The sequence below is a fragment of the Gymnoscopelus microlampas genome, assembly GCF_963454915.1.
Source record: "Gymnoscopelus microlampas genome assembly, chromosome: 5".
Taxonomy (NCBI): Eukaryota; Metazoa; Chordata; class Actinopteri; order Myctophiformes; family Myctophidae; genus Gymnoscopelus; species Gymnoscopelus microlampas.
Window position 1 is genome coordinate 15275592 of NC_139942.1, and position 25032 is coordinate 15300623.

Consider the following 25032-nt stretch of genomic DNA (forward strand, 5'->3'; position numbering starts at 1 on the left):
GTGCCGCGCTATGAGCTTGTAGATCTGCTATTTTTGAAAAATCGTGAAAAATATTTTTTTTATATTTTTTTCCGAAAAATTGTTAGGATTTTGATTTTTTTTAGACGCTCCCTCAGGTCTTAATGGGTTAATTATTCAGTTATTGGTTCTAAACATCGGTGTTTGATACATTTTTGGTTGATTTACCATTCCTACCTTGAACCAACATGATGAGATTTTTGTAGTGACACAGTAGAGATGACTGTGTGTGTGTGTGTGTGTGTGTGTGTGTGTGTGTGTGTGTGTGTGTGTGTGTGTGTGTGTGTGTGTGTGTGTGTGTGTGTGTGTGTGTGTGTGTGTACGTACGGACACCAGCCGGTCTCCTTTCCTCAGCTCTCCACACAGGTCGGCGGGTCCTCCGGCCAGGATGAACGATATGAAGATACCCTCTCCGTCCTCCCCGCCCACGATGTTGAAACCCAATCCCGTCGCTCCTCTGTGGAGGACCACCTTCCTGGGCTCCCTATTGGACCACGGGGGCACACACACCACGGCCGTCAGTCATTGGCCAAGACAAACACAATAGAAAAGCAAGACCTGTCTCCGTTTGACTTCCCTGTTATCTGTGTGATATAGGTTCTTGCCTCTTTAGGACAGTGGTTCTCAAACTTTTTCATGTCAACGACCCCCAAAAAGATATGTATTTCGTCACGGACCCCCATATGAAATTATGTTCTGCCAGGGACCCCCAGAAGCAAAGATTTGAGTTCACAATGTTCGCCTTTCTGTTTTGCACACATTTTCGGGATTTTTCGGGAGCTTGTATATCTGCTATTTTTGAATAGCCAAAGTATAAAATATGGATAAAGGGTTAAAATGATTGTGACACTATATTAACTAATTTTAGCTGGGGACCCCCTGGTACCCCTCCAAGGACCCCACGTTGAGAACCAATGCTTTAGGAGACCAGAATAAGGTGGTGGGTCTATCAATTCCAGTGGGAGAAGTGAACGTGCTTCTGACACATTCCTTAACCCAAAACTATCACTTACAGATCCTTTCATGTTCATCGTTACACCAGAGGTTGTGACCACAGTGTTGTTTAGCTGCTCTGTACAGTTCTGTACGTCACAATTAACACAGCGTCTTAAATTAACTAATAATACAGCACAGGCCTTTAAATGACTCCACTGATCAATGCGTTAGGAATAGAACAGTGTAGTGCAGCCTCTCAGCCACTAGGGGGCAGCGTGTGAGTGCATCAGCAATAGAGAGGTCTGTATTCGGTTGTTAAGTCTGACGTAATTTTGTAGTCCGACGTCACGTCCGGGTCCAAAAGGCACCAGCGCCGTCCACTCTTCATTGTAAACAACATGTTGGAACCCGTAAATCTTTTTACAATAACCTCCTTTTTCAGAAATGAACCATTGAGGGTTGATAAGGGTCTTAATGCTAATATCATAGAAGTACAAAGTATTTATTTATTATTATGATTTAACATTATTATTATTAACATTAAAACACTTGGACCCGGAAGTTATTCTAGCGGGGCGCAACGTCACGTCTTAACAATCGAATGGCTGATGACAAGGATTATGCACATCGTTGCTGTCGGGCAGAAACCTCTGGTCACCCAATAACCATCCCCATATTTTCATTTGTTGTGTTTTTTTCCCCGTAAATTAACGCCCTACTTGATCATACTACAGCGTCACACAAAAGCTTCAAAAGTAGTAGATCTACAAGCTCGAAACGCGGCGCGAAGCGACGCGTTTCGAGCTTGTAGATCTGCTACTTTTGAAGCTTTTGAATTTGAATCCTGAAAAGTAACAGTTTTGGGCATATGAGGTTTCCACCCGACAAAAGACGATATATTCTATGCATGTAGCATGTAAACATTCTATGCAAACCTTGAATAGGTTTTTGCTGTGTTCTTATTTGTACAAAGAGCTCCACAGAAAGTAACAGGGCACTTAAGTGGCAGACTTACCTGGTGACATCGTCGTCTCCCAGCATGCCTTTCGGCGTGGGGGAGTAGCGTCCCGAGGGGGCGGCGGGGGGCGCAGCCGGGCCCAGGAAGTTGGGGGGCGTGGTGCTGATATGGTTCTCTATGTGCTGGGAGTAGGCTGAGAGAGAGAGAGAGAGTTAATGAATGAGAAATAATTCAGTTAAATGCACATAACATCTGGATCGCCGTGGCGACCGCCTGGCTTTTGAGAGTGACAATAGGGTGAAATAATTGTGCTGATGGACACAGACATCCCATAGTGATGCCCTGCTGGGTGTTATCGTGGCACCAAATGGACTGATTAGATTTGAGGAGGAAGGGGGGAGGGGCTGGTAATGAATAGAACACAAAAGAGAATATCGTTCTACAGATGTCGTTGTTGTCGGGCAGAATACGCTTATCTTCGTAATTTAACTTTTTGTGTTTTTTTGGTAAATCAACGCCCCACTTGATCACACTGCAGTGTCACAAAAAAGCATGGAAAGTAGCAGATCCGTACATAACCTCGTTCCCAGCGTTTTCTCATCTCACAAGGAGAAAAGCCTGGTAAAGTAGGTCAGGACTTCTCTTTTTTTTCTCGACCATTCAAGACATGGTGTTCATGCACCCGGGGGAATGTAAACAGATATACAGTACACAGCATCAACGTTATGTCCTTAGGCAGTACTTCCTGTACCTCCACTTTCAGCCAAGACAAATACAAAAAGAAAAGACTGCCCATTGCAACTGGCTTTCACTTCCCGTATCTGCGTGACGTAGGTGGCCACCAGGTTGGAGTCTATTCATTTCAATGGGAGAGTGAACATGAACATGGCTTCTGAACCATTCTTTAACACATTGCGTGCCAATCGCGTAGTTCTACGCGAACCTAAATAATTGCGCAGCGTGCCAGTCGCGTAGTTCTACGTGAAGTGGTCTTTTTTTTTCTTTTTTCTCGCAGTGACACATTTCATTGTAGCACACCCGGATATGGAAATATCCGTATCCGGAGATTTTCGTTCCCACCCGCCGCCTCTCTAAATCTTCCCCTAATCCGCCATTATCTCTGAGTTTTTTTTCTCCTCGCTGAACGCCGTTTAACAGAAACATTTATTGCAAAATGGAATGTCGCCGATTGACACGGTCTTCTCTGGGCCACTCACACAGCTACCCTGTGTGCGATCTTATGGTATTTAGCGAGGTCTGTGGCGACGTGAAAAAAAACAAAAAACAAAACAATAAATCGCTGGCACTCGTGAGTACATTATGATATTAAACTCTGGTGTGGAATGTGTTAATATTCCAAACATTCTGACACTAAAATGTTTTCTTTTGGTTTGTTTTTTTCAGAGAGACAAATCAGGAGAAAATTCTCTGTCCCAGCAAATTCTCTCTCACGAGCTCTAGCACCAGTAGACATAGAACGTTCGGATGTTCGGACGTTAGGATGTGTTTGACCTCCAAAAATTGTTTCGGCCGCCCAGGTTAGGTGTCCCTTATTTTAATCTCTGGGAGTTGGCAACCCTAACCTTTGCCATACCTTAGCTTTTGCTGAACTGACGCCACTGAGTGGCGAAGCCTGGGTTGGGCTATCTACCTAAAATTAAGCATCTTTGCTTTCAGTAAACGTTCTTTCCCAGCGTGGTTAATTCCCTGTTTGTCCTTCATGCCTCCTGAGCTACTGAGTCTATGACGAGGGAGGGACTAGGCAGTGTGTGTGTGTGTGTGTGTGTGTGTGGCGCGCGGCGCGCGTGCAGTTAATGGTCCGTTATCACTGTTCGCAGACTGAATACTGAATCAGCGTGTGTTCAGGGCAGGACCTTTTCTCTCCTGTAGACAGAGGGAATTCACCCCGGCAACCTTTTAGATGCCTAACAGGTTGACAGACCGATCCCACTGCCCCCGCGAGTGTCTCTTGAGGACATCACACAGCTGGCCTGTGTGGACGGACGACAGGACAGCCAGCTGTCCTGTTACAGTATGTCCACGGCAGGGGTCCTCGAGGGGGGTTTTTGTGTCATCATTTTAGCATTATTGTATAACTGCTACCTCTGTACTTATTGCAAACCGTTAATGAAGTATTCAATCACAACCGCTGCACTACCGCCTCGGGACAGGGAGCACCAATGAGTGTTGAGGAGACGGCCGGGTGGACAGCTGTCCACCTCTCCTTGAAGACAGACGGGTGTCCCTCCCTGGTGGAGGGTTGTGTAATGATGCCAGGTCAGCATCACAGAAGGTGTTGTGGAGTGCTTTTTTGCACCCAGGGGAGCACACACACACACACACACACACACACACGCTCCTGACGCGCAAAGCTTTTTTATTGATCCCCAGGGTGCTCCGAAGGCCACGTCCTCCTGACTGAGGAGGAATGAATGACCTTCCATCCCCATCTCTTGCAATGGTGGGAACTAAGTACATTTACTCAAGTACTGTACTTTAAGGGCAAGACCACTTTGGTAGAGGTTTGGGTTGTGTGGTTACCTTGCCATGATGTAACTCCAAAGGCGGACAAGAAATCAAAAAGAATTGCTTCATTGATTAGAAATTGATAATTCAAAATATGCTCCTCACTGACTTGCATTGTACGGTAAAACAGCTCTCAAAGTCTTTTAGCACTTTAACGAACGCAAACAAAACATTTTTTTAATAAAAATGTCAACTTCCTGCTGATTGAAGATCTGGATCCGCGGATCGGATTTTCTTCTTAACAAAAATAGTAAAATCAACAGGAAGTTAACTTCGTAAACTTAAGTTTTACATTTTTTAAGAAAGCAGTACTGGGTTTTGTGATGTTCTATATTGTCTGAATCAAGTTTGCTTGCGTTAGTGTGCTAAAAGAGTGACTGAGAGCTGTTTTACCGTACAATGTCAAGTCAATGAGGAGAATATTTTGAATTATCAATTTCTACTCAATGGAGCAATCATTTTTGATTTCTTGTTCACCTTTGGAGTTACATAATGGCAAGGTAACTACTACCTACACAACCCAAACCTCTACCAAAGTGGTCTTGCCCTTTAAATGTAGGGTAAGTGATATTATTTGGTTAAAATAAAAAAAGTTGACAAATTGGCATCTTGACCTGAAAATGTTGCGTTTAATAAAGAGCTGGAGAGACATGGAGGAGACTCCTGTTAGTGAACAATCACACTACAGCAATGTCTCTCTGTCTCCATCTCTCCCTCCTGAGATAAAGCGTAACCTCATCACTTTCTCTTCCTGTTCTCCATGCTAGAGCAGAACTCCTCTCTCCTCCACTCCATCTAACACGACTTCTTCGTCAAGCTCACACTAGTGTCGCATGGTGACACATCACACGCTCTTAGATCGGCTATTTTGGGCATATGCGTATAAATCGGGCTCCAGTGTTGCTGATGTCAGATGTAATAGTAACGCTGGGGAGAAAGGAATGAAGTCGGACTCACAGTTGGTGATGTCGGGCGGAGCGGTGAAGCTGTCGTTCATGAACACGCTGTTGGGCTTGGCCACTTTGAGATAGACCACGTCTGGTGTGTTCTTCAGCGCTGTGACCGCGTGCTCGTGGCTCACCTCTTCTAGATTCGCACTGTTCACCTGCACGATAACAACACACACACACACACACACACACACACACACACGGTTTAGCTCATAGATATTCAACTGGCGGCCCGCGGGCCACGTGCGGCCCGCAAGGAGCTTCCTTGTGGCCCCTGGCCATATTCACAAAAAAAAAAAAAAAAAAAAAATTAAATTTTCATAATTATTTATTTTAACTTTGATTTATGTTATCAAAGTTAAAACAGTAAAAATTATTTATCCTTCATTAGTTCTTGAAAGGCCATCTTTCATTGGAACTTAACTTAGAACCGAATTAGACCCAAAAAAAGGTTGATTTATATTGGTCAAATAGAACCGAATTAGACCCGAATTAGACCGAATTAGACCCGAATTAGACTCGAAAAATTTCGCGCGCGTGCGCTTTGCGCACGCGCGCAAATTGTGTGCGCACATGCACGCGCGCTGCGCGCGCGTGCATTTGCGCTGTGTGGCCCCCGACTCCAAATTATTTTACAGTTGTGGCCCCCTGCCTCATCTAGTTGAATACCCCTGGTTTAGCTGGACAACAAACAAACACTTCGCCATAACTCGTTGTTCTATCAGGTCTATGAGGATGACATTTACTCCCTTCAGTTCATAAGTTTGTCTGTGTGTTCAGAGTCAGACCACTTGAGCATCCCTATTCTAGGCGTGTCATAATAGGCAAACAGTCACCAAAAAACAGGAGATTAGGCGTAGAGGGGGACAAGTAGGGGGCCTAGTCATGGTTTCCACCAGGCAATTTATGGGCCGGCCACCGTGACCGGCAAGATTCATGTTTTCCGGCCAAAGAATACACGAATCGGCCATAATATAATAACCGTCACGTGTGTGTTTGCAGATATGTGCATGTGCAGTGACCTCAATCATTGCCTTTTCCCCCCCTTTTTTTTCACACAGAACCAGGAGATAACCTAGATTTACTGCTACATTGACTTGCTGTTTAAAGTATTTGGGAAATCGCCTGTATCTCGGCCCCTGTGTTTTACTATGTATTTTTGTCAAGACATGCTATTTTCAACAGCGTATAACAAGCAAACGGGCGGTTGCGCTGTTTTTCCCCCGCTTTTGAAGCACTTTAGAAGCACTTTATAAGAAAACCAACACTTATGTTGATTTAACATTAGTACATGTGTTGTATTGTTGGACATGCGTTCATGGAACGTTATATTATGGGCTTTTGACAGCATTGCTTTCCCCTATTCTTCCCGGTACGACGTACCGGCACGTAATATTTTAACGGAACGGCGTACCGGCCCGTTCTGGCCCACTTTCACCCCTGAGTATATAGGGATTAAGTGGTTAAGGTGGTTTAAGTGTCTTACAGCTAGTAGTTTGTCTCCTATCTGCAGTCGTCCATCTTTGTGAGCAGCACCTCCCTCAATGATCTTGGTGACGTAGATGCTGTTGTCTCCTGGGATGTGCTGGTTCCCCACTCCACCCGCGATGCTGAACCCAAGACCTAGAACACAAAACACACACACACACACACACACACACCTTATCAATATACACACTACACTCGCAATGCTGAACCCAAGACCTAGAACACACACACACACACACACTAGTGGTGGGAAAAAAATGTTCATTTCAGTGAAAGAACGATTTCATTCACAGCAATGATTCGTTCAAATGAATCGTTCATGTCCAGTGAAAAACAACTCAACCGCACCGCTGTCTGTCTGTCTGTCTGTCGTGGGAACAGCCCGCCCTCCGTCCTGTGGACGGGGGCATGAACGAAAACGTGAACGTAACGGCTTCAGGAAGTGAACAGGTTTGTTCACGTTCACACCAAAGAATTACTTCTTTTGAACGAACGGAATAACACCTGAATAACACCTGATCAGAACACCTGTGTTCTGATCAGCCTGGGCTATAATGGACCACAATGTAAACAAGCCCCCTCGGGCTTTCTGTGTTATCCATTCAGCATAACCTTTGACTGCACTACCTGTAGTGTTAACACACCTGCTAAAGTAAAGTATTCAATCAATCAATCCAAACTGAAGATGACCTGCTCACAGGCTCACTCTCCTCAGCGAGGGACACATAGTGGGTCGGTAAGCTAAACACTAATACTGAATGCTATGGATTCAATTTAACTTTTTTTTAATGGATTGTTTTCGTTCTTTTGGCAACCTCCAGAGAATCCTATTGAAGGACAGTTGCTCTGTGTTGTTGACAGATTTAAGTTGTTAGCATGTATTCCCCCTCCCTGCCTATGTTAAAAAATCCCCTTGAGTAAGACTTGTTTATAGGAATTCAGCCTCTCTGCCTCTTGCCGTTTTGTTCAGCGCTCACAACACTTACAAATACACACCAGCCTTATCGATAAAGACTACACACATTTAGAAATACACACCAGCCTTATCGATAAAGACTACACACATTTAGAAATACACACCAGCCTTATCGATAAAGACTATACACATTAAGAACTACACAATAGCCTTATCTATAAACTAAGGCCGGGCCGTTAACGCCGTTAACGGGCTAAGTTAACGCGGACTCTTATCGTGCGATAAAAAAAATTACCGCCGTTAATCTATTCTCAAAGTTCGGTCTGGGAGCCAAAACATTAGCTGATGTAGCTGGGCGAATTACTCTGTGTCTGTGTCTGTGTGTGTGTGTGTGTGTGTGTGTGTGTGTGTGTGTGTGTGTGTGTGTGTGTGTGTGTGTGTGTGTGTGTGTGCGTGGGGGGGGGGGAATAGGTGTCGGGTTTCACATGGTCAGACGTGCGCACTGCCTCTCATTCATTTCACTCAGACAGAGAGAGGAGGAGCGTGTTGCTCCACTCGTTAATTCATTTGCTTCAGGTCTGTAAGCCCAGCGCAGCTTATTAAAGTGGTCATTGGACAAAAGCAGAGCCTCCGCTACCGTGTTGATGAACAAACATAGCAGTAGTTGGGCGCTATTTGGTAATACTTGTTGCGTGAGCATGCTAATGAGTGCTACATGCTAACAACAACAAACACATGTATGCTATTAAGCGTGCGGGTGCACACACACACACACACACACACACACACACACACACACACACACACACACACACACACACACACACACACACAGTGTAGGACAGTGGTTCTAAAAGTGGGTCCTTATATGGGTCTGTAACTCGGAGTGTACAAACCAAATGGACCCTTATGGCTTATGGGTCTGTAAATTCAGTGTCCAAATGGAACCAATTGTTCACAATTTTCAATGATAGGCCTACTGGAGAAACTTTTCAATAGCAGACTAGATTCTTTTTTGGAAAAATGTAATGTAGCCTACTCTCAGAGAGTCAATATGGTTTTAGAACTAACAGATCAACATCTCAGGCATTGATGGAATCCATTGAAAGAATCACAGTTGCAATTGGAATATTAATTTACCCCAAAAAAGCTTTTGACACTATCTATCACACCATATTAATAAACAAACTGGAGAAAATTGGTATTAGAGGCATTGCAGTAGACTGGATTAAAACAAAGTTATTTGGACAGACGTCAACAGTTTGTGAAGCTGGGCAAATACAGCTCAAATCATTTGGGCGTCTCCCAGGGGTCAGTATTGGGGCCCAAACTTTTTATTCAATTATTCAATATCAATTGATATTTGCCAAGTTTCTTTCTAAGCTGCTGTCACTGGTACTTTTTGCAGTTGACACATATGTTTTTTGCTCTGGGGATTATCCAGATGATAATATAAAATAATTTGGAATAAACAGGGATTGCCTTTTCAAATGCAGTGTTTACACATGTTTTAAAGACTGGATAAAACTGTTTTTTTTATCGATCATATCGACATCGGTTATATCGGTTATCGGTCATAACAGCAATATATCATATCGGATATCGATATCGGCCAAAATCCCATCGGTGCATCCCTAGAACACACATTTTGAATGCCTTCGGCAGACTTCAAATGAGCCATTTTAATCTAGATTAATCTAGATTAACTCCAGGATTGCAGATAGATTAATCTAGATTAAAAAAATTAATCTATGCCCACCTCTACTATAAACACAATAGACATCTATAATGCGTATTGGCATTTGTACCCTCCCCAATTATGCACATTCCCCATTAGACATTGCATGCTAAGAGGGTTTTAAAGTGTGTGTCTCTTGTTTTAGCCTTTTTAGTTTTTTACATTTTACATCTTTATATTATTGTATTTATACAGTATTATTATTATGATAATCATTTGGTGTATATTGTATTGTATGAATTGTATGTTGTTCAGGTCCCTGTTGTTTGTACTTATTCACAGATATCAAGTTTGTTATTAATATTTAAACAGATTCTAGGTTTGATGTTTATCTGCTGTGTTTTCACTACAGGGCTAGTATATTACTGGCAAAAAAAAAAGAAATAAAAAAAGACTTGCTGGAATGGCAATGGTTTTCCCATGCCCTCCTTGACAGTAGAAGAGCTGGTATGCGACCGTCTTCATTTAAGTCTCATTGTAGCGGAATAATACTTAATACTCACGTGAGAAGTGACTGTATAAGCAAGCAAGACTTCAGTAGGCAAAATGGCTTGTTAACCCATTCAATCCGGGAACACATGTCATTTTAGATTTTTGTCATATTTTATACATTGGCTTTTCAAAAATAGCAGATCTACAAGCAGATCTACAAGCTCACAAATCGTTTAGATTTATGCAAATCTTTGAATATATGTATTTTTCAAAGCAAACTTTTTTTACTCAAATCTTTGCTTCTGGGGGTCCCTGGAACAAAACATTTTGAGATGGGGGTCCGTGGCCAAATACATATCTAAAAATGTTTTCTAAATCCTAACAGTATGTTGCTATATCAGTGGTGCTCCAACTCAAGGACCCCCAAAATGATATGTATTTGGCCGCGGACCCCCGTCTCAAAATATCTTGTTCCAGGGACCCCCAGAATCAAATATGGGAGTAAAAATGTTTCACTTAATAAAATAAATAAAACATTCAAAGATATATAAAAAAATATATTAAAAAATGTAATATATAAAGAAATAGCAGATATGAGCTTGTATATCTGCTATTTTTGAATAGCCAAAGAAATCTTAAAATGACACAGACGTTCCCGGTCTTAATGGATTAATCATTGAAAGAACAGAGGAGAAGCCAACGGTTTTCTCATCCTGTTCAATCATTCATTATCACAGGGACGCGTTGGCAGTTCTGCTTCTAACCTAAAATATCCTGCCCAAGACCATATATCTTGAAATGTCAACTTAATCCTCTCTTTTTTTACAACCACTTATGAAATCATTTTAAAGACAGCTGTGCGCTGTCTGCTGCGCTTCTGTGTGCCTACCTCTCTCTCCCACCGTCTCCCTATAGGGCATAGCAGCGGCGGCCATTTTGTGGTGCCACAGTTAGAAACCCCATTAATTTGTCCCCTAGAGATATTTATATAAATTATTTTAAGCCTGGAATCAAGCCATCCAGGCTCTTGGTGAATCATGACCATAAAACATTTGATTCTGTGTAAAAGAAATATTTGAATGTTCTTAAATTATATACAATATTTAATTTAAATATTATCTTTTGCGGTTTTCAAAAATGTTTTTTTGACACAGAATCAAACGTTTTATGGTCATGATTCACCAGGAGCCTGGATGGCTTTGTTTCAGGCTTAAAATAATTTATATAAATATTTTCGTAACTCTCTATGGGGGAAATTAATGGGTTTTCTATATGTGGCACCGCAAACACTGCTATGCCCTATAAACAGAGCGTTATTAGAGGTCTAAATGCGTTATTACAGTGAGTTACCTTTGGGTCCTTTGACCAGTTTGAGCTCCATCAGTTTCTCAGACACTGGTTTCCTGCGTCGGACGTAAAGTCTGACCAGTGACCCCGCCTCCTTCAGGGCCTCCACCGCCCCGCTGTGGGTCACGTCCCGAACGTCCGCCTCGTTGACACGCAGGATCACATCGTTAACTCTGAAACACACACACACACACACACGTTGGGATTACTATACTTGTCAGGACGTCTACATTTATGGACGCCAATTTTATGAAGGCCATTTTTACCCCCTTTTTCTCCCCAATTTAGTCTTCATGACAATTAATTCCTCCCCACACACATTTCTGTGTTGTCACTGCTGTTGTATCCTACTGACCATTTTTAACCGGAACCCTAAAGCCACGTGTTATACACGGAATCTCTTCCTAATTTCTCTTCTTAACAAGTATAGTAATATAAGCACACATGCACACACAGCTGCTGTCAGTCAAGGTTAATCAGTAAAGCCTGCTGTGTTATTCTGTCTGTATCCCCCAAACCAGTGGTTCCCCACATTTTTTCCTTGGAGCCCCCACCCCTATATCTGACAAACTGTGACTCCTGTGCACACGTGCGCACACGCACTAATTCGTTTCTCAGACATTTAACAATGTCTAAAAAAAAAAAAAACAGCCAAGAGGGGCTGCCTGAGACCCCAGGTGGGGAAACACGGTTCCAAACCACAGTGTCTGACTTTCAGTTCCGTCTCCCACTGGATCTAGTTAAAACCAGACTGGAAGGGTGATTTCCTCTGTTCCTTGCCCCCCATTAGGGCTGTCGAAACGAATTTCATGATTTGAATATAATTTGAATGTGAAAAAAATGCATTATTATGCGAATGCTAAAATTGCCATTCGAATGTAGTTTAAATTGTAGTTCAATTTTTTTTCCCGACCTACCAATGTGAAAACAAATGCTTTCATCGTGTCACGCATGGTCAACAATAAGGTTTGAGTGCATGCACTGCACACAGAAAGTTAAGAACGTTGTCACTGCCACACCATCCAATGTGTCTGTGTTGTGCACGCTCGGCCGCGCACCTGTGTGTGTGTGTGTGTGTGTGTCGGAGTCTGATCACGCTGATACACACCAAGAAACGTAGAATTATGACAACAGCGAAGGTTTTTATGTAACATTGTCCGTCTGTCTTTAATGTAGACGAGCTCTTCTCTGCTTCTCTCTGTCTGTCACACAGCCTGTCCCTTCAACATGCAGTTAAGCTGTAGCGCCGTCTCACCCGATCTGCAAACCCACAACGCGTCAATGATGCAACGCGGTGTGGGCTTGTAGGTCAGCTGCGTTCCCTGCGCGACACCGTTGTACACCAAAGCAAAAACAGGCACTAGGCAGGAACGCACACACACATAAAGCGGTGATGGGTCACAGACGAGAGAGAGCCCCAATATATATTACTCTCCTCTTATAAAAAACAAACAAAAATGAACCTAAATGAAAGCCATAACCCTTAACTAATATAGTTGGTTTCACTATTTAGTTTAGCCTGTTATTATAGCATATGTGTGCACGTGGGGGTTTATTATTGTACAATAAATTATTTGATATCATTACTATATAAAATATTCGAATATATTTGAATATTAAAAATAATGAAGCATTGAAATTCAAAGGGGATTATAGAAGGAAACTTACAGCCCAACTCCCCAGTGACCTGCAGATGACCAGCGTTTCACCTGCCACATGTCGTCTCTCCCCCCCCAAAAAAAACCCCCAAGGCTCAGAGCAGACAGGTGGTGATGATGAAGCCACATGTGGGTGACCTCCTGGGAGCACCTGTGTGCTCCACTCAGGGGGGGGGCCATCGTCACCTGGATCAGGTGTTTTAGGCCTGGTCATCTGCATCATTAATGAGCCAGTGAAAGGGATCCCCCCCCCCCTCCCTGGGAGGCCCCTGGTTAGAGTGTCTGGGGTAACAGCTAGACAACAGCTGGTTGCTCTCTATACTAGACACAGTGTCCTATACCTACTAGAGTGAAAGCCAGGGGCTTCAAATAAGGTGTAACGAAAGGTGTAAACACGTTTTGGTTTTGCCGATTTCAAGTGATTTACTTATTATCGTTGCTGTCGGGCAGAAACCTCTCATCTCCAATTCTCCATATTGTAACTTTTTGTGTTTTTTTCGTAAATTAACGCCCTACTTGATCACACTACAGCGTCACACAAAAGCATCAAAAGTAGCAGATCCACAATATTTTTTTTTGTGTAGATCTGCTACAGCTGCTATGTAGATCTGCTCATTTTTGTTGGGGCGGTGTAGCCGCCCCCTATAAGTGAGTTTTGGACACTGACCAATCCTACACCGTGATTGGCCAATAGTCTACAACGCATTGTATACCCCTAACCCTTCCATTGTTAATGCAAATCGATACTTTTGCAAAGTCAGCCAATCACATTACAGCTAGTGTCATCACCACTAACTGTAATGTGACTGGCTGACTTTGCAAATTCAGGACTGTGATTGGCTAGCGAAACACATGACACATGTGCAGCCCGATGAATAGCAGTATGGACTTTAAAAAAAGTCATTTATCCTTTTTTTAAAGTGAGTCATGTTGTGATGACCACACACCGCCCACTTCACACTGGGTGTGATTTTTTTATTTTTTTGAATCCTGAAAAGTAACCGTTTTGGACATGTGAGGTTTCCACCCGACAGAGACGATATCTTGGTTACTTATTCCCTGGCTTTATTTCTTCGATGGTTAGGGTTAGTGCTGCGGCAGCGTTGTGAGCTTGTAGATCGGCTATTTTTGGCTTCAGGGTCAGGGTTTGAAATGGAACAAAATGGTAGAAATGGCAGTCGTAACATCTCAAAATGTTGAGGTCCTCACAAGTAAATGAATACAAGGGCGTGTGTGTGTGTTTACCTCAACCGGCCGTCCTGCGCGGCAGCGCCCCCTGGGATGACTTTGGTGATGAAGATTGAAGGGTCGTCACCGATGTGAGGGTTGTCCGTCCCTCCGGCGATACTGAACCCCAGGCCCGAGTTACCCTGGAGACACAGACACACACACACACACACACACACACGCAGAACATTTTTGAAAGATGTTACATTTCAGCATACACATTATCATTAACAAGTGCGGTAATTAACCCGTTGAGACCTGAAGCCGATTCTACATGTCTCCTAAATCTCAACAGTTTTCTGAAAAACGTATGTTTCTATATCAGTGGTGTTCAATCTTTTTCATGTCAAGGACCCCCAAAATGATATGTATTTGGCCGCAGACCCCCATCAAAATATTTTGTTCCAGGGACCCCCCAGAAGCAAAGATTTGAGTTAAAAATGTTCGCTTTAAAAAAATACATATTTCAAAGATTTGCACACATTTTCACGATTTTTCAAAAATAGCAGATATACAAGCTCATAGCGCGGCACTCGGTGCCGCGCTATGAGCTTGTAGATCTGCTATTTTTGAATAGCCCAAAGTGTAAAATAATGCTTTTTAGCTCAAATACAGGTCTTAATGGGTTAAAGGACTTACTGTGCAACAACTGGCTATTATATCTATAAGACGGGTACATTACTAATGTAATGCCTGAGTAATGTGTAATTGCAATGAGGAATCAGCTAATTGATATGGACAGTTTTCTTTCTGTCTATGTGTGGACCTACCACTTTCGCACCTTATGCTTAACCTCGTGTATATATGTACATACAGTACCGTATCTGCAGGTCTCATGCTATGTGTATACAGTACATAGGTTTCTTGATCTTTCCTACACCGTCTTCCTCACAGTTCTCCTACTGTCTGTCTCTCCTACACTGTCTCCCTCTCAGCTTTCCTACTGTCTGTCTCTCCTACACTGTCTCCCTCTCAGCTGTCCTACTGTCTGTCTCTCCTACGCTGTCTCCCTCTCAGCTGTCCTACTGTCTGTCTCTCCTACACTGTCTCCCTCTCAGCTGTCCTACTGTCTGTCTCTCCTACACTGTCTCCCTCTCAGCTGTCCTACTGTCTGTCTCTCCTACACTGTCTCCCTCTCAGCTGTCCTACTTTCTGTCTCTCCTACACTGTCTGTCTCTCAGCTGTCCTACTGTCTGTCTCTCTTACACTGTATCCCTCTCAGCTGTCCTACTGTCTGTCTCTCCTACACTGTCTCCCTCTCAGCTGTCCTACTTTCTGTCTCTCCTACACTGTCTGTCTCTCAGCTGTCCTCCTGTCTGTCTCAGTGGTCAGAATACAGTGTGTAAAGCAGTGGTTTTCAACCTTTCTTGCGTCAAGGACCCCCAAATTGACACACATTAGCCCAGGGACCCCCATTTGAAAAGAAATGCCAGGGACCCCCAATAAGAGACGATTTTTACGGCTCTAGCAGTGATTCTCAACCATTTTAATTTCAAGGACCCCCAGTTTAACATGCATTAGGTCTACAGACCCCCATTTAATGGCATTTCTATCTCTGGGACCCCAATTTATATTGTAAAATCAATGTTAATTTAACTCTGAGAGTGTACAAATGGAACCAAATGGACCCGTTAGGGTCCATTTGGTTCCATTTGTACACTCTCAGAGTTACAGACCCATAAGGGTCCATTTGGTTCCTATCCATCATTTAGCTGGGGACCCCCTGGAACTCCCTCAAGGACCACTGGTGGTCCCCGGACCACTGGTTGAAAACCACTGGTGTAAAGGATGAACTCACCCGCTCCAGTGTGATCTCTTCATACTCATAATCAGCTTCAGTTCCATTGACCTGAGAACACAGGGGACATCACATCACTCACACTGTTCAAACTTCCCATTCGATTGTGCATGTGTTAAAGGCATAGTAATATCATTTTGCCATGTGTTTCCATATCAAAACAATACATGTATTTTCTTTTACCCCTCATTTTCCTCTATAGAGCATCGCAGTTCCGCCACTTCCTGGTGCCGGAAGTAAATACTCGATGCATTTTTCCCATTGACTTTTCCAAAAATATTTATATCAATCAATTTAAGCCTAGAATCAAGCCATCCAGGATTCTGGTGAATCATGACCATAAAACCTTTTTTTCTGTGATTTTTTTAAATTTGACATTTAATGATATGATATACTATATTTAATAAATTAAATACCCTTTGTTTTGCCGTTTTCAAAAAAGTTTTTTCACAGAATCAAACGTTTTATGGTCATGGTTCACCGCTATCCTGGATAGCTTGATTCTAGGCTTAAATTAATTTATATAAATATCTTTGTAAAAGTCAATGGGAAAAATGCATTTAGTATTTACTTCCGGCACCAGAAAGTGGGCGGGAACTGCGACGCTCTATACCAGCAGTCAACAGCCAATGGAGAAGTGTGGTGGTGTTTATGCAGCGTAATCATGTGATTTATACTTGGTTGCGTGCCCATGTCATGCACCAAAAATTGCAGATCTACAAGCTCGCAATGCGATTATGCTAGTATATTGTCTACTCTAGACTGATGCTTGTCGTTGGTTTACCTGTGATCCTAGTTTACTGAGGCACTACACTGTCTCTCTGCATTTAAAGGGATAGTTCACGCCCAAAATGGCCTTTTTTTCTATCGCTCACCCCATGGAGACTTGGGATGGATAGTTTTGTTTTGGTCGCATTCCTAAGCCAATAATTTGATGACCGGCAGCGGTTCCGGTAGGAGACACAAAGAGTCTCCGTTGTGTCTCCTGCCGGAACCGCTGCCTACCGGTCCACTGGTCATCACATTATTTTTTTAAATATCCATAAATTCAAGTCTCCGTGGGGTGACTAATTGATAAAAATAAAAAAGAATTGGGGTTAACTATCCCTTTAAACCTTGCTTATTATTGTAAGTCGCTCTGTATGAGAGCGTCTGCTAAATGCCTACATTGTAAGAGTGAATGAAATCAGTCTTTTAATCCACGCAAATGGAGAAGGATCCTTGATTTGTGCTGAAGTTTCTAACCCACAGGAAGGAAGCACACATCATCAAAACATGATGACATTTCAATGACAAAGTGTGCTGTGAAAAGCAGCAGCTATCAGCCTGTACATCACCACACTGACAGGCAGCCAATGTTCCCTGTCTGCACACCAAATGTACCCTGGTGAGAGTGCACACACTATCTATCCCCTCTGTCCGCTGGAAACCTCATATATGTTCAAAACCGCAGTGGTGGAACAAAGTACTCACATTTTTTACTTAAGTAAAAGTAGCAATGCTGCAATATAGAAATACTCCTGTTACGAGTAAAAGTCCGGAATTCAAAATTGACTTGCATAAAAGTACAAAAGTGTTGGTATCAAAATGTACTTTAAAGTGCCAAAGTATAAAGTACTCTTTATGCAGAATGTCCCATTTCACAAGTTTTCAAATGTATAAAAGTCTTTTGAAAATAGCCGATCTACAAGCTGCGACGCATTGTAGATCTTGTAGATCGGCTATTTTCAAACGGCCGAAATGTGTGTAACTTTAGTAACTAAAGTTGTCAAATAATTGTAGTGGAGTAAAAGTACAATATTTGCCTCTGAGATGTAACTGGAGTAGAAGTAAAAGTACTGAAAATTGGAAATACTCCACTAAAGTCAAAATACCTCAAAATTGTACTCAAGTACAGTACTTGAGTAATTGTACTTAGTTACGTTCCACCACTGCAAAACTATTATTTGTCCAGATTCAAATTAAGCAAAAAAAAATGCAGATCTATAATCTCAAAACGCGACTGTAGATCTGCATTTTTTGCGCGATACTGTTATATGTAGGGCATTCATTTACAAAAAAACACATTTCAAAAATGTATGGAGATAAGAGGTTCCTCCCGCTGACAGCAATGCTATTCTGAATGGATTCTTATGGATGGTTTCAACATTCTATTGTTCACTGGTGGAAAGTAACCATGTACTCAAGTATAATTCTGAGGTATATTTACTTTACCTGAGGATTGTAAATTTTGTATACTTTATACTCCACTACATCTCAGAGGCAAATGTACTTTTTACTCCACTACAATTACAGTATTTGGCTATTTTTGTTTTTCGCAGATCTACAAGCTCACAACTCTGAATAGATGTGCTATTTTCGAAAAAGGTTGAAACATAAAAAAAAAAAAAAAAACGTCCTTTTGTACTGCAATTACATGTTGATGCCAATACATTGACTACAGTGCTTTTACTTTTAACAGAATATTCCTATATTTTGGTATTGCTCATTTTACTTCAGTAAAAAATGTGAATACTTCTTCCACCACTGATGGATTCAACATTATATTGTTGCTAAGCGACATTTTGTTGCTAACAGCGGTTTCTCCGATAGTTTCCCATGGCAACAGTTACAAACAGGAAGTTGACAACGTTTGGAGCGTTCAGGACAGTGGCGTTATTGTTTACAGAAGGAACCCGTCTACACTACAAAACTACACACGTCTGACTATTCAGTAGCTATTCAGAAAACAACACTAAACTAGAAAAAGTGCTCCTCGGAGCACAGGTCTCCGCCAGGTCAGGTAGGTTATTGTGGCCTCCTGGTGGCGCTATAATAGGCCAATGTGAAAAGGGTGCCATTTCTTCTTAGGCCTTGCACGGCAATCGGACACTGCATTCATGATTTGAGGCATTTTGTTCAAAAAAATGGTTTTGCTAAATTAGAGCTGCTGGTGGCGCTATAACAGGCCAATGTTAAAAGGGTGACATTTGCTCCTCAACATAGTGAGAATGTGCGTGCAAAGTTTGAGCGCAATCGGATGCTGCTTTCATGATTTGCAGCATGTTGTTCAAAACAAGCCACTACTGCAAACTTTAGATGTCATTCTTAGCCAATCAGTATGGAATATGAAAAATCAAACTCATCCGTCTTGATCACATGACTATAGAGATCATGTGTACCGATGTGTGTGAAATTTGGATAAAATCGGAAGGAGTAATATAAAAAAAAGTCGGCCTCCTGGGGGCGCTATAAAAGGCAGATGTGAAAAATGCAGGGCAAAGGTTTTTCCTTGACCTCTAGGGAGTGCGCTTACAAAGTTTTACACAGATCGGTGCAGTTATAGGTAAAAACACAAATCGGCCTGTTATAGCGCCACCATGAGGCTGATTTGAAAATGTTCAAGTGCCATTTCTTCCTGGGCATAGTGGAAATATGCGTGGAAATTGTCAAGGAAATTTCATGCTGTGTTCATGATTTGAGGCATTTTGTTCAAAAAGGAGCACTCCTGCAAACTTTAGATGTCAATCTTAGCCAATCAGGATGGAATATGAAAAATCAAACAGATCAGTCTTGATCACATGACTATAGAGATCATGTGTACCGATTTGCGTGAAATTTGGATCAAATGTGAAGGCTTAATATCAAAAAATGTGTTACATAAGTCGGCCTCCTGGTGGCGCTGTAAAAGGCAAATGTGAAAAATGCAGGGCAAATGTTTTTCCTTGACCTCTAGAGAGTGTGCATACAAAGTTTTATACAGATCGGGACAGTTATAGGTAAAAACACGAATTGGCCTGTTATAGCGCCACCATGAGGCTGATTTGAACATTTTCAAATGGCATTTCTTCCTCGGCCTAATGGGAATGTGTGTGCAAAATTTCACAGAAATTGCATGCTGTGTTCATGATTTGAGGCATTGTGTTCGAAACGGACCACTCCTGCAAACTTTGGAAGCCAATTTTTGCCAATCAGGATGGAATATGAAAAATCTGAAATCAGCCGTTTCTTTTAATGACTATAGAGATACTGTGTACCGATTTGCGGGATTTTTGGCCAAAATCTGTAGGAGTATTGTCCAAAAATGTGTTTTGCACAAATCGGCCTCCTGGTGGCGCTATAAAAGGCCCATGAAAAACATTAGGGGCAGAGGTTCTGCTCTGGCATCCAGGGAGTGTGTGTGCACAGTTTCGCTGCGAGCAAGCCAACGGTGCCAGAGATTAGCTGTACACAGACAAGACAGAATGACACACACACACACACACACACGGACGGACGGACAGACGGACGGACAGGGGGTAAAACATACTCTCTCGCCATGCCTTTCGGCCTGGCGGAGACAATAAAATATGTTTAAATGATAGTTACAGCCCTAATGTGCATTTAAAGTAACAGTGCCGCTGGTGATACTGGTACTTACATATGGTGGCGTGTCCAGGCTCTCTGTGTTGACCACCACAGGAGGAGGGTTGGCCTGTGTGCAAAACACAACACAACGTTAACCAATTAAACCCCATATGGTTGCCCGGAGTCCCTCAGGGCTCTGTGCTAGTGTCTTTTCTGTTTTCTGTTATTGCGGGGAAAGCTTTCGCTGAAAAAAAACCAAATCAACAGCTCGTCCATCGGCTATTTTCCTGCGAAAGCTTTCCCCCGCTATACGGACGCCGGGGGTTTGTGTGGTTAACAGCACTAACAGCCCTCTGCTTCCACACAGAACCACAAACAACACACCGACGAAAAACAACAAAAAAACATCACCACAACAAAGCTTCCCACACCCGCAGCGAAGCGAAAATAAAAAACACCCCTGAAGTATTATTCAAATGTAAATCTTAACACAACGTAGAGACAAGCCGGCGTTGCTGTTAAAACACTGATCCTGGTACAGTGTTACGGGGGAGCTGAGATCACATTAGTAGAGCAGAGAGACACCTACAGTACATGGATGGAGTTGAACACTGCACACTATGCAGCGCTGGAGCATGAAGGCTGAACACAAGCAGTCCCACAGGTCTGTCTGTCTGCCTCTACTCCATGCTTCACTGACAGACCTCACTCTATATCTGTCTCTGTGTATATCTGTCTGTCTGTCTGTCTGTCTGTCTCTCTCTCTACTGTCACTTCGCTCTATTTCGGTCTCTATTACTATTATTCGTTCACTCTCTATTACTATTATTCCTTCACTCTCAACACTTGCTCTCTCTCTCTCTCTGAAAATCTTGTTCAGTTCCAGCCTGGCAGACAGGATGTATTTGAGTCAAACGAGGGGAGGAATCATCTGGCACATCTCTCTCTCTCCCCCTCTCTCCATCCACCCACCTCTCTCTGTCATCTCTCTCGCTCTCTCTCTGTACAGTATATCTCTCGCCACCTCTCTCCATATAGCTTTCTCTCTCTCCATCTCTCCATCGCTCTCTCTCCATCCATGTCTCTCTCTCTCTCCATCTCTACCCATCACTCTATCAATCTTTATCTCTCTCTCTCCATCCATCTCCATCATTTTTTTTCTCTCACTCTCTCTCTCTCTCCATCTCTATCAATCTTTCTCTCTCTCTCTCTCTCTCCCCATCTCTATCCATCACTCTATCAATCTCTCTCTCTCTCTCTCTCCATCCATCTCTATGAATTTTTCTCTCTCTCTCCCCATCTCTATCAATCTTTCTCTCTATCTCTCTCCCCATCTCTATCAATCTTTCTCACTCTCTCTCCATCTCTCTCTCTCAAGCTCTCTTTATCAATCTTTCTCTCTCTCTCCATCTCTATCAATCTTTCTCTCTCTCTCTCTCCCCGTCTCTCTCCACCTCTCTCCATCTTTTTCTCTCTCTCTCCATATCTATCCATATATCTCTATCCATCTCTAATCCCTGCTGTCTGTCAGACCTACAGAGAGATGGATGGACGGATGGATGGATAGATGGACAGATGGATGGACGTATGGATGGTAGAAAGGCAGTGCTGTGAAAGGATCAAACTCAGAAGATGGTTCCATTGAAATTAAAAAGGTTGAGAATCAATGATCGAAAATGCATAGAAAAACATGCATACAAAGGATAATAATGAAATGAAGGGGTCCAATTGGACCCTTACAGGCCTGTAGTTCTGAGAGTGTACAAGTGGAACCAAACGGACCCTCACGGGTCCGTTTGGTTCCACTTGTACACTCTCAGAACTACACGAACGATAAATAATGTGATGAGGTTTAGGAAGGTGTGTTTTTTTTTTTTTAAACCTGTGTAGTGGAGGTGGGTGGGGTGGAGGTGGGCGTGGTGATGGGCGTGGTGATGGGCGTGGCCTCAGCTGGGAGGAGGGGCGAGATGGGGATCACAGGGATAATGGGAGAGGTGGGCGGAGCCACGTCTGCCTGCTGACACAATAAGCATGGTGTTGAGGTCAAAGGTCAAACACAACAAGGACGACGAGGACGCACAGACAGACAGACAGACACTGAACACACAGAGACGACACGGGACAGACGAGAGGGGTGTGTGTGTGTGTGTGTGTGTGTGTGTGTGTGTGTGTGTGTGTGTGTGTGTGATGAGAATGAAGTGCTTGAGGAGGATGATCGGAGGAGGATTGTGGGTTTGTGTGATGAAACCATAACTGGCAAAATGGAGTTTTTGTTTTGTCGCTTGGTTTAGACTTTAGACACATTGATGCCATGATGACAGGTGGGTGGAGTTTACAGGGGTGGGCGCAGAGTCAGAGTTGAAGGTTGTAAACTGTGTGTGTGTGTGTGTGTGTGTGTGTGTGTGTGTGTGTGTGTGTGTGTGTGAGATGCCAGTAGTGTGTGTTGGCCAGGGCCTCAGTGGGGGGTGACTGATTACATTACAGGCTGTCTGACAGCTTTTCCAGCTCCCACACGGTGCAGGACAGCACAGGACAGAAAAGGGACAGCCACTGGGCTGTTAGAACCCCTCATCTACAAACCCACATGGACCACGCACCCCCTCGTTTTGGGTATTGGTATCAAAATGTACTTAAAAGTACCAAAAGTAAAAGTACTAAAATGTTTGAAAATAGCAGATCTACAAGCTCACAACGCGTATATTGAAACTATAGGATACCATGTAAACAATGAACCTAGCATCTGTCTAAATAACCTGCCATCTACATTTTAACATTGTGGTCAAGAAACAAATGCATTAAGGCATGTACACATGGTCAAGGCGGTCTGTTGATCTGCAGAATTAAAAACCCACAGACGAGATACAAACGACACGACGATGGATGCAAAAGTCTTTTGATTACATCCAATACCTGAGAAAACTGCATTGATTATTCCTTTATATTCTTATTTCAGACTGTGCTTCACATGTTATATCCTTCATGATTTTGTTCTACTGTTTTTATTTGACTATGTCTTCAGTTTTATGTAAAGCACGTAACTCTGTTTTGTAATTTACTATATTATTATTATTATTATTATTATAAAGTTTAATATTTAAGAATTAGTTTGATGTAGCACATACATTCAAGGACATTCATTCATTCATGTTTTTATCCGAGAAGACAGTGGTTCTCAAACGTTTTGATTTCAAAGACCCCCATAACTCAGAGTAACAGACATGTAAGGGTCCGTTTGGAACCCCGTCAAGGAGCCCTGAGGGTCCCTGGACCCCACTATGAGAACCAATACACTATAGTGAACCCATCAGACTAAATAAGTCTGCTTTGATTATCATACTGTACTATAGTTATATACCCTTTTTAACATCTGCCCAGTACAACCAGTCTTCTACTGTTATACTGGGAGATGACCAGTATAACCACAGTTACCTAGTGTTGCACTGGGAGCTGACCAGTACTACTACAGTCTACTGTTAGCAGAGAACTTCCTTTGCAGCAACACAACCAGGGCCTCCATGGAAAACCGGACTGGCTAAAATTAGCCAGGCCGATCGACGCTATTGATTTGCCAACCTACTTTCAGTGCAGCCACGCCATTGGAAATCCTTTCACAATAGAGGTTTAACTGTTTTCAGAGAATACAACCAAGAGCATTGGAAGAGCAGGGATTACAATTACAACTCAAGTAGATGGCAGAGTGGTTTGTTGCAGGATACTGGCTCAGTAGAAGGAAAGTAGATTGGAAACAGAGACACTATATTGGGGTCAACAGCTAAACTAAATATTTTTTAAATAAAATAACAAAAATAGCTAACATTGCTGATCTACAAGCTCACAATGTGTTGCAATGCAACATGCTGTGAGCTTATATATTGGCTATTTTCGCTATTTCTTTGTGCACCACCGTTGTTGTCCTATAGAAATTCTGATAGAATTACAGACTCCCAAACAGCTACAATACCAAACACAGAAACCAGCACATTCAATCTACAATACAACAATGTAAAATCTTTTTAAAAAAAAATAGGAGAAACTTCTCTCTGGCTGTGCATTAGAGAGATACAAGCACAGAGATGCAAGCATAGAGACAGGACAACCTTATAGAGAGACAGTGAACAGGACTTAAGAGACAAAAATCCACCTCTACACTAACACAAATCGCACAATAACTGAAAGCCATGCCAATAATATTCACAAAATAATTGACCATAATATGGTCACATAGGATTGCACGGTATTTCACAAAATGCAGTAAAAGGCTTCTCCAGTATGCAATGTTAAGTCAGAACAAATCAAGCAGCAACTGTAAGCCTCAGATCACCAAAGAAGAAGACACACGCTGCTGTTGACAAACATATCACATCTTCTGTGTACACCAGTACAACACACTCACACTCAGCCTTGAGCGTTGACTATAACAGTCTGTACTGTTGACTATAACAGTCTGAAGTCTGAACTATTGACTATAACAGCCTGAACTGTTGACTAATAGTCTCAACTGTTGTATAAAAGTCTGAACTGTTGACAATAAACAGTCTGAACTGTACTGTTGTCTATAAACAGTCTGAACTGTTGACTATAAACAGCCTGAACCATTGACTATAAACAGCTTGAACTGTTGACTATAAACAGCCTGAACTGTTGACTATAAACAGCCTGAACTGTTGACTATAAACAGCCTGAACTGTTGACTATAAACAGCCTGAACTGTTGT

General features: G+C 42.5%; 1 protein-coding gene across 10 annotated transcripts in view; it reads right to left on the reverse strand.

The window, feature by feature from the left end:
- Nucleotides 1–25032, reverse strand: part of dlg1b (discs large MAGUK scaffold protein 1b) — a 170612-nt gene that overhangs the window by 25290 nt on the left and 120290 nt on the right. For 7 of the 10 annotated variants that reach the window (XM_084058401.1, XM_084058407.1, XM_084058406.1 and 4 more), the window contains 8 exons: nt 20392–20445; nt 15993–16043; nt 14213–14337; nt 11313–11482; nt 6875–7011; nt 5396–5543; nt 1970–2105; nt 346–502 (listed from right to left, as the gene is read on the reverse strand). In XM_084058401.1, coding sequence (XP_083914527.1) covers nt 346–502; nt 1970–2105; nt 5396–5543; nt 6875–7011; nt 11313–11482; nt 14213–14337; nt 15993–16043; nt 20392–20445 — 978 coding nt within the window. Of the gene's footprint in view, nt 1–345; nt 503–1969; nt 2106–5395; nt 5544–6874; nt 7012–11312; nt 11483–14212; nt 14338–15992; nt 16044–20391; nt 20446–22200; nt 22336–25032 lie in introns of all 10 variants that reach the window. The other 3 variants (XM_084058403.1, XM_084058410.1, XM_084058404.1) reach the window with 2 other exon arrangements.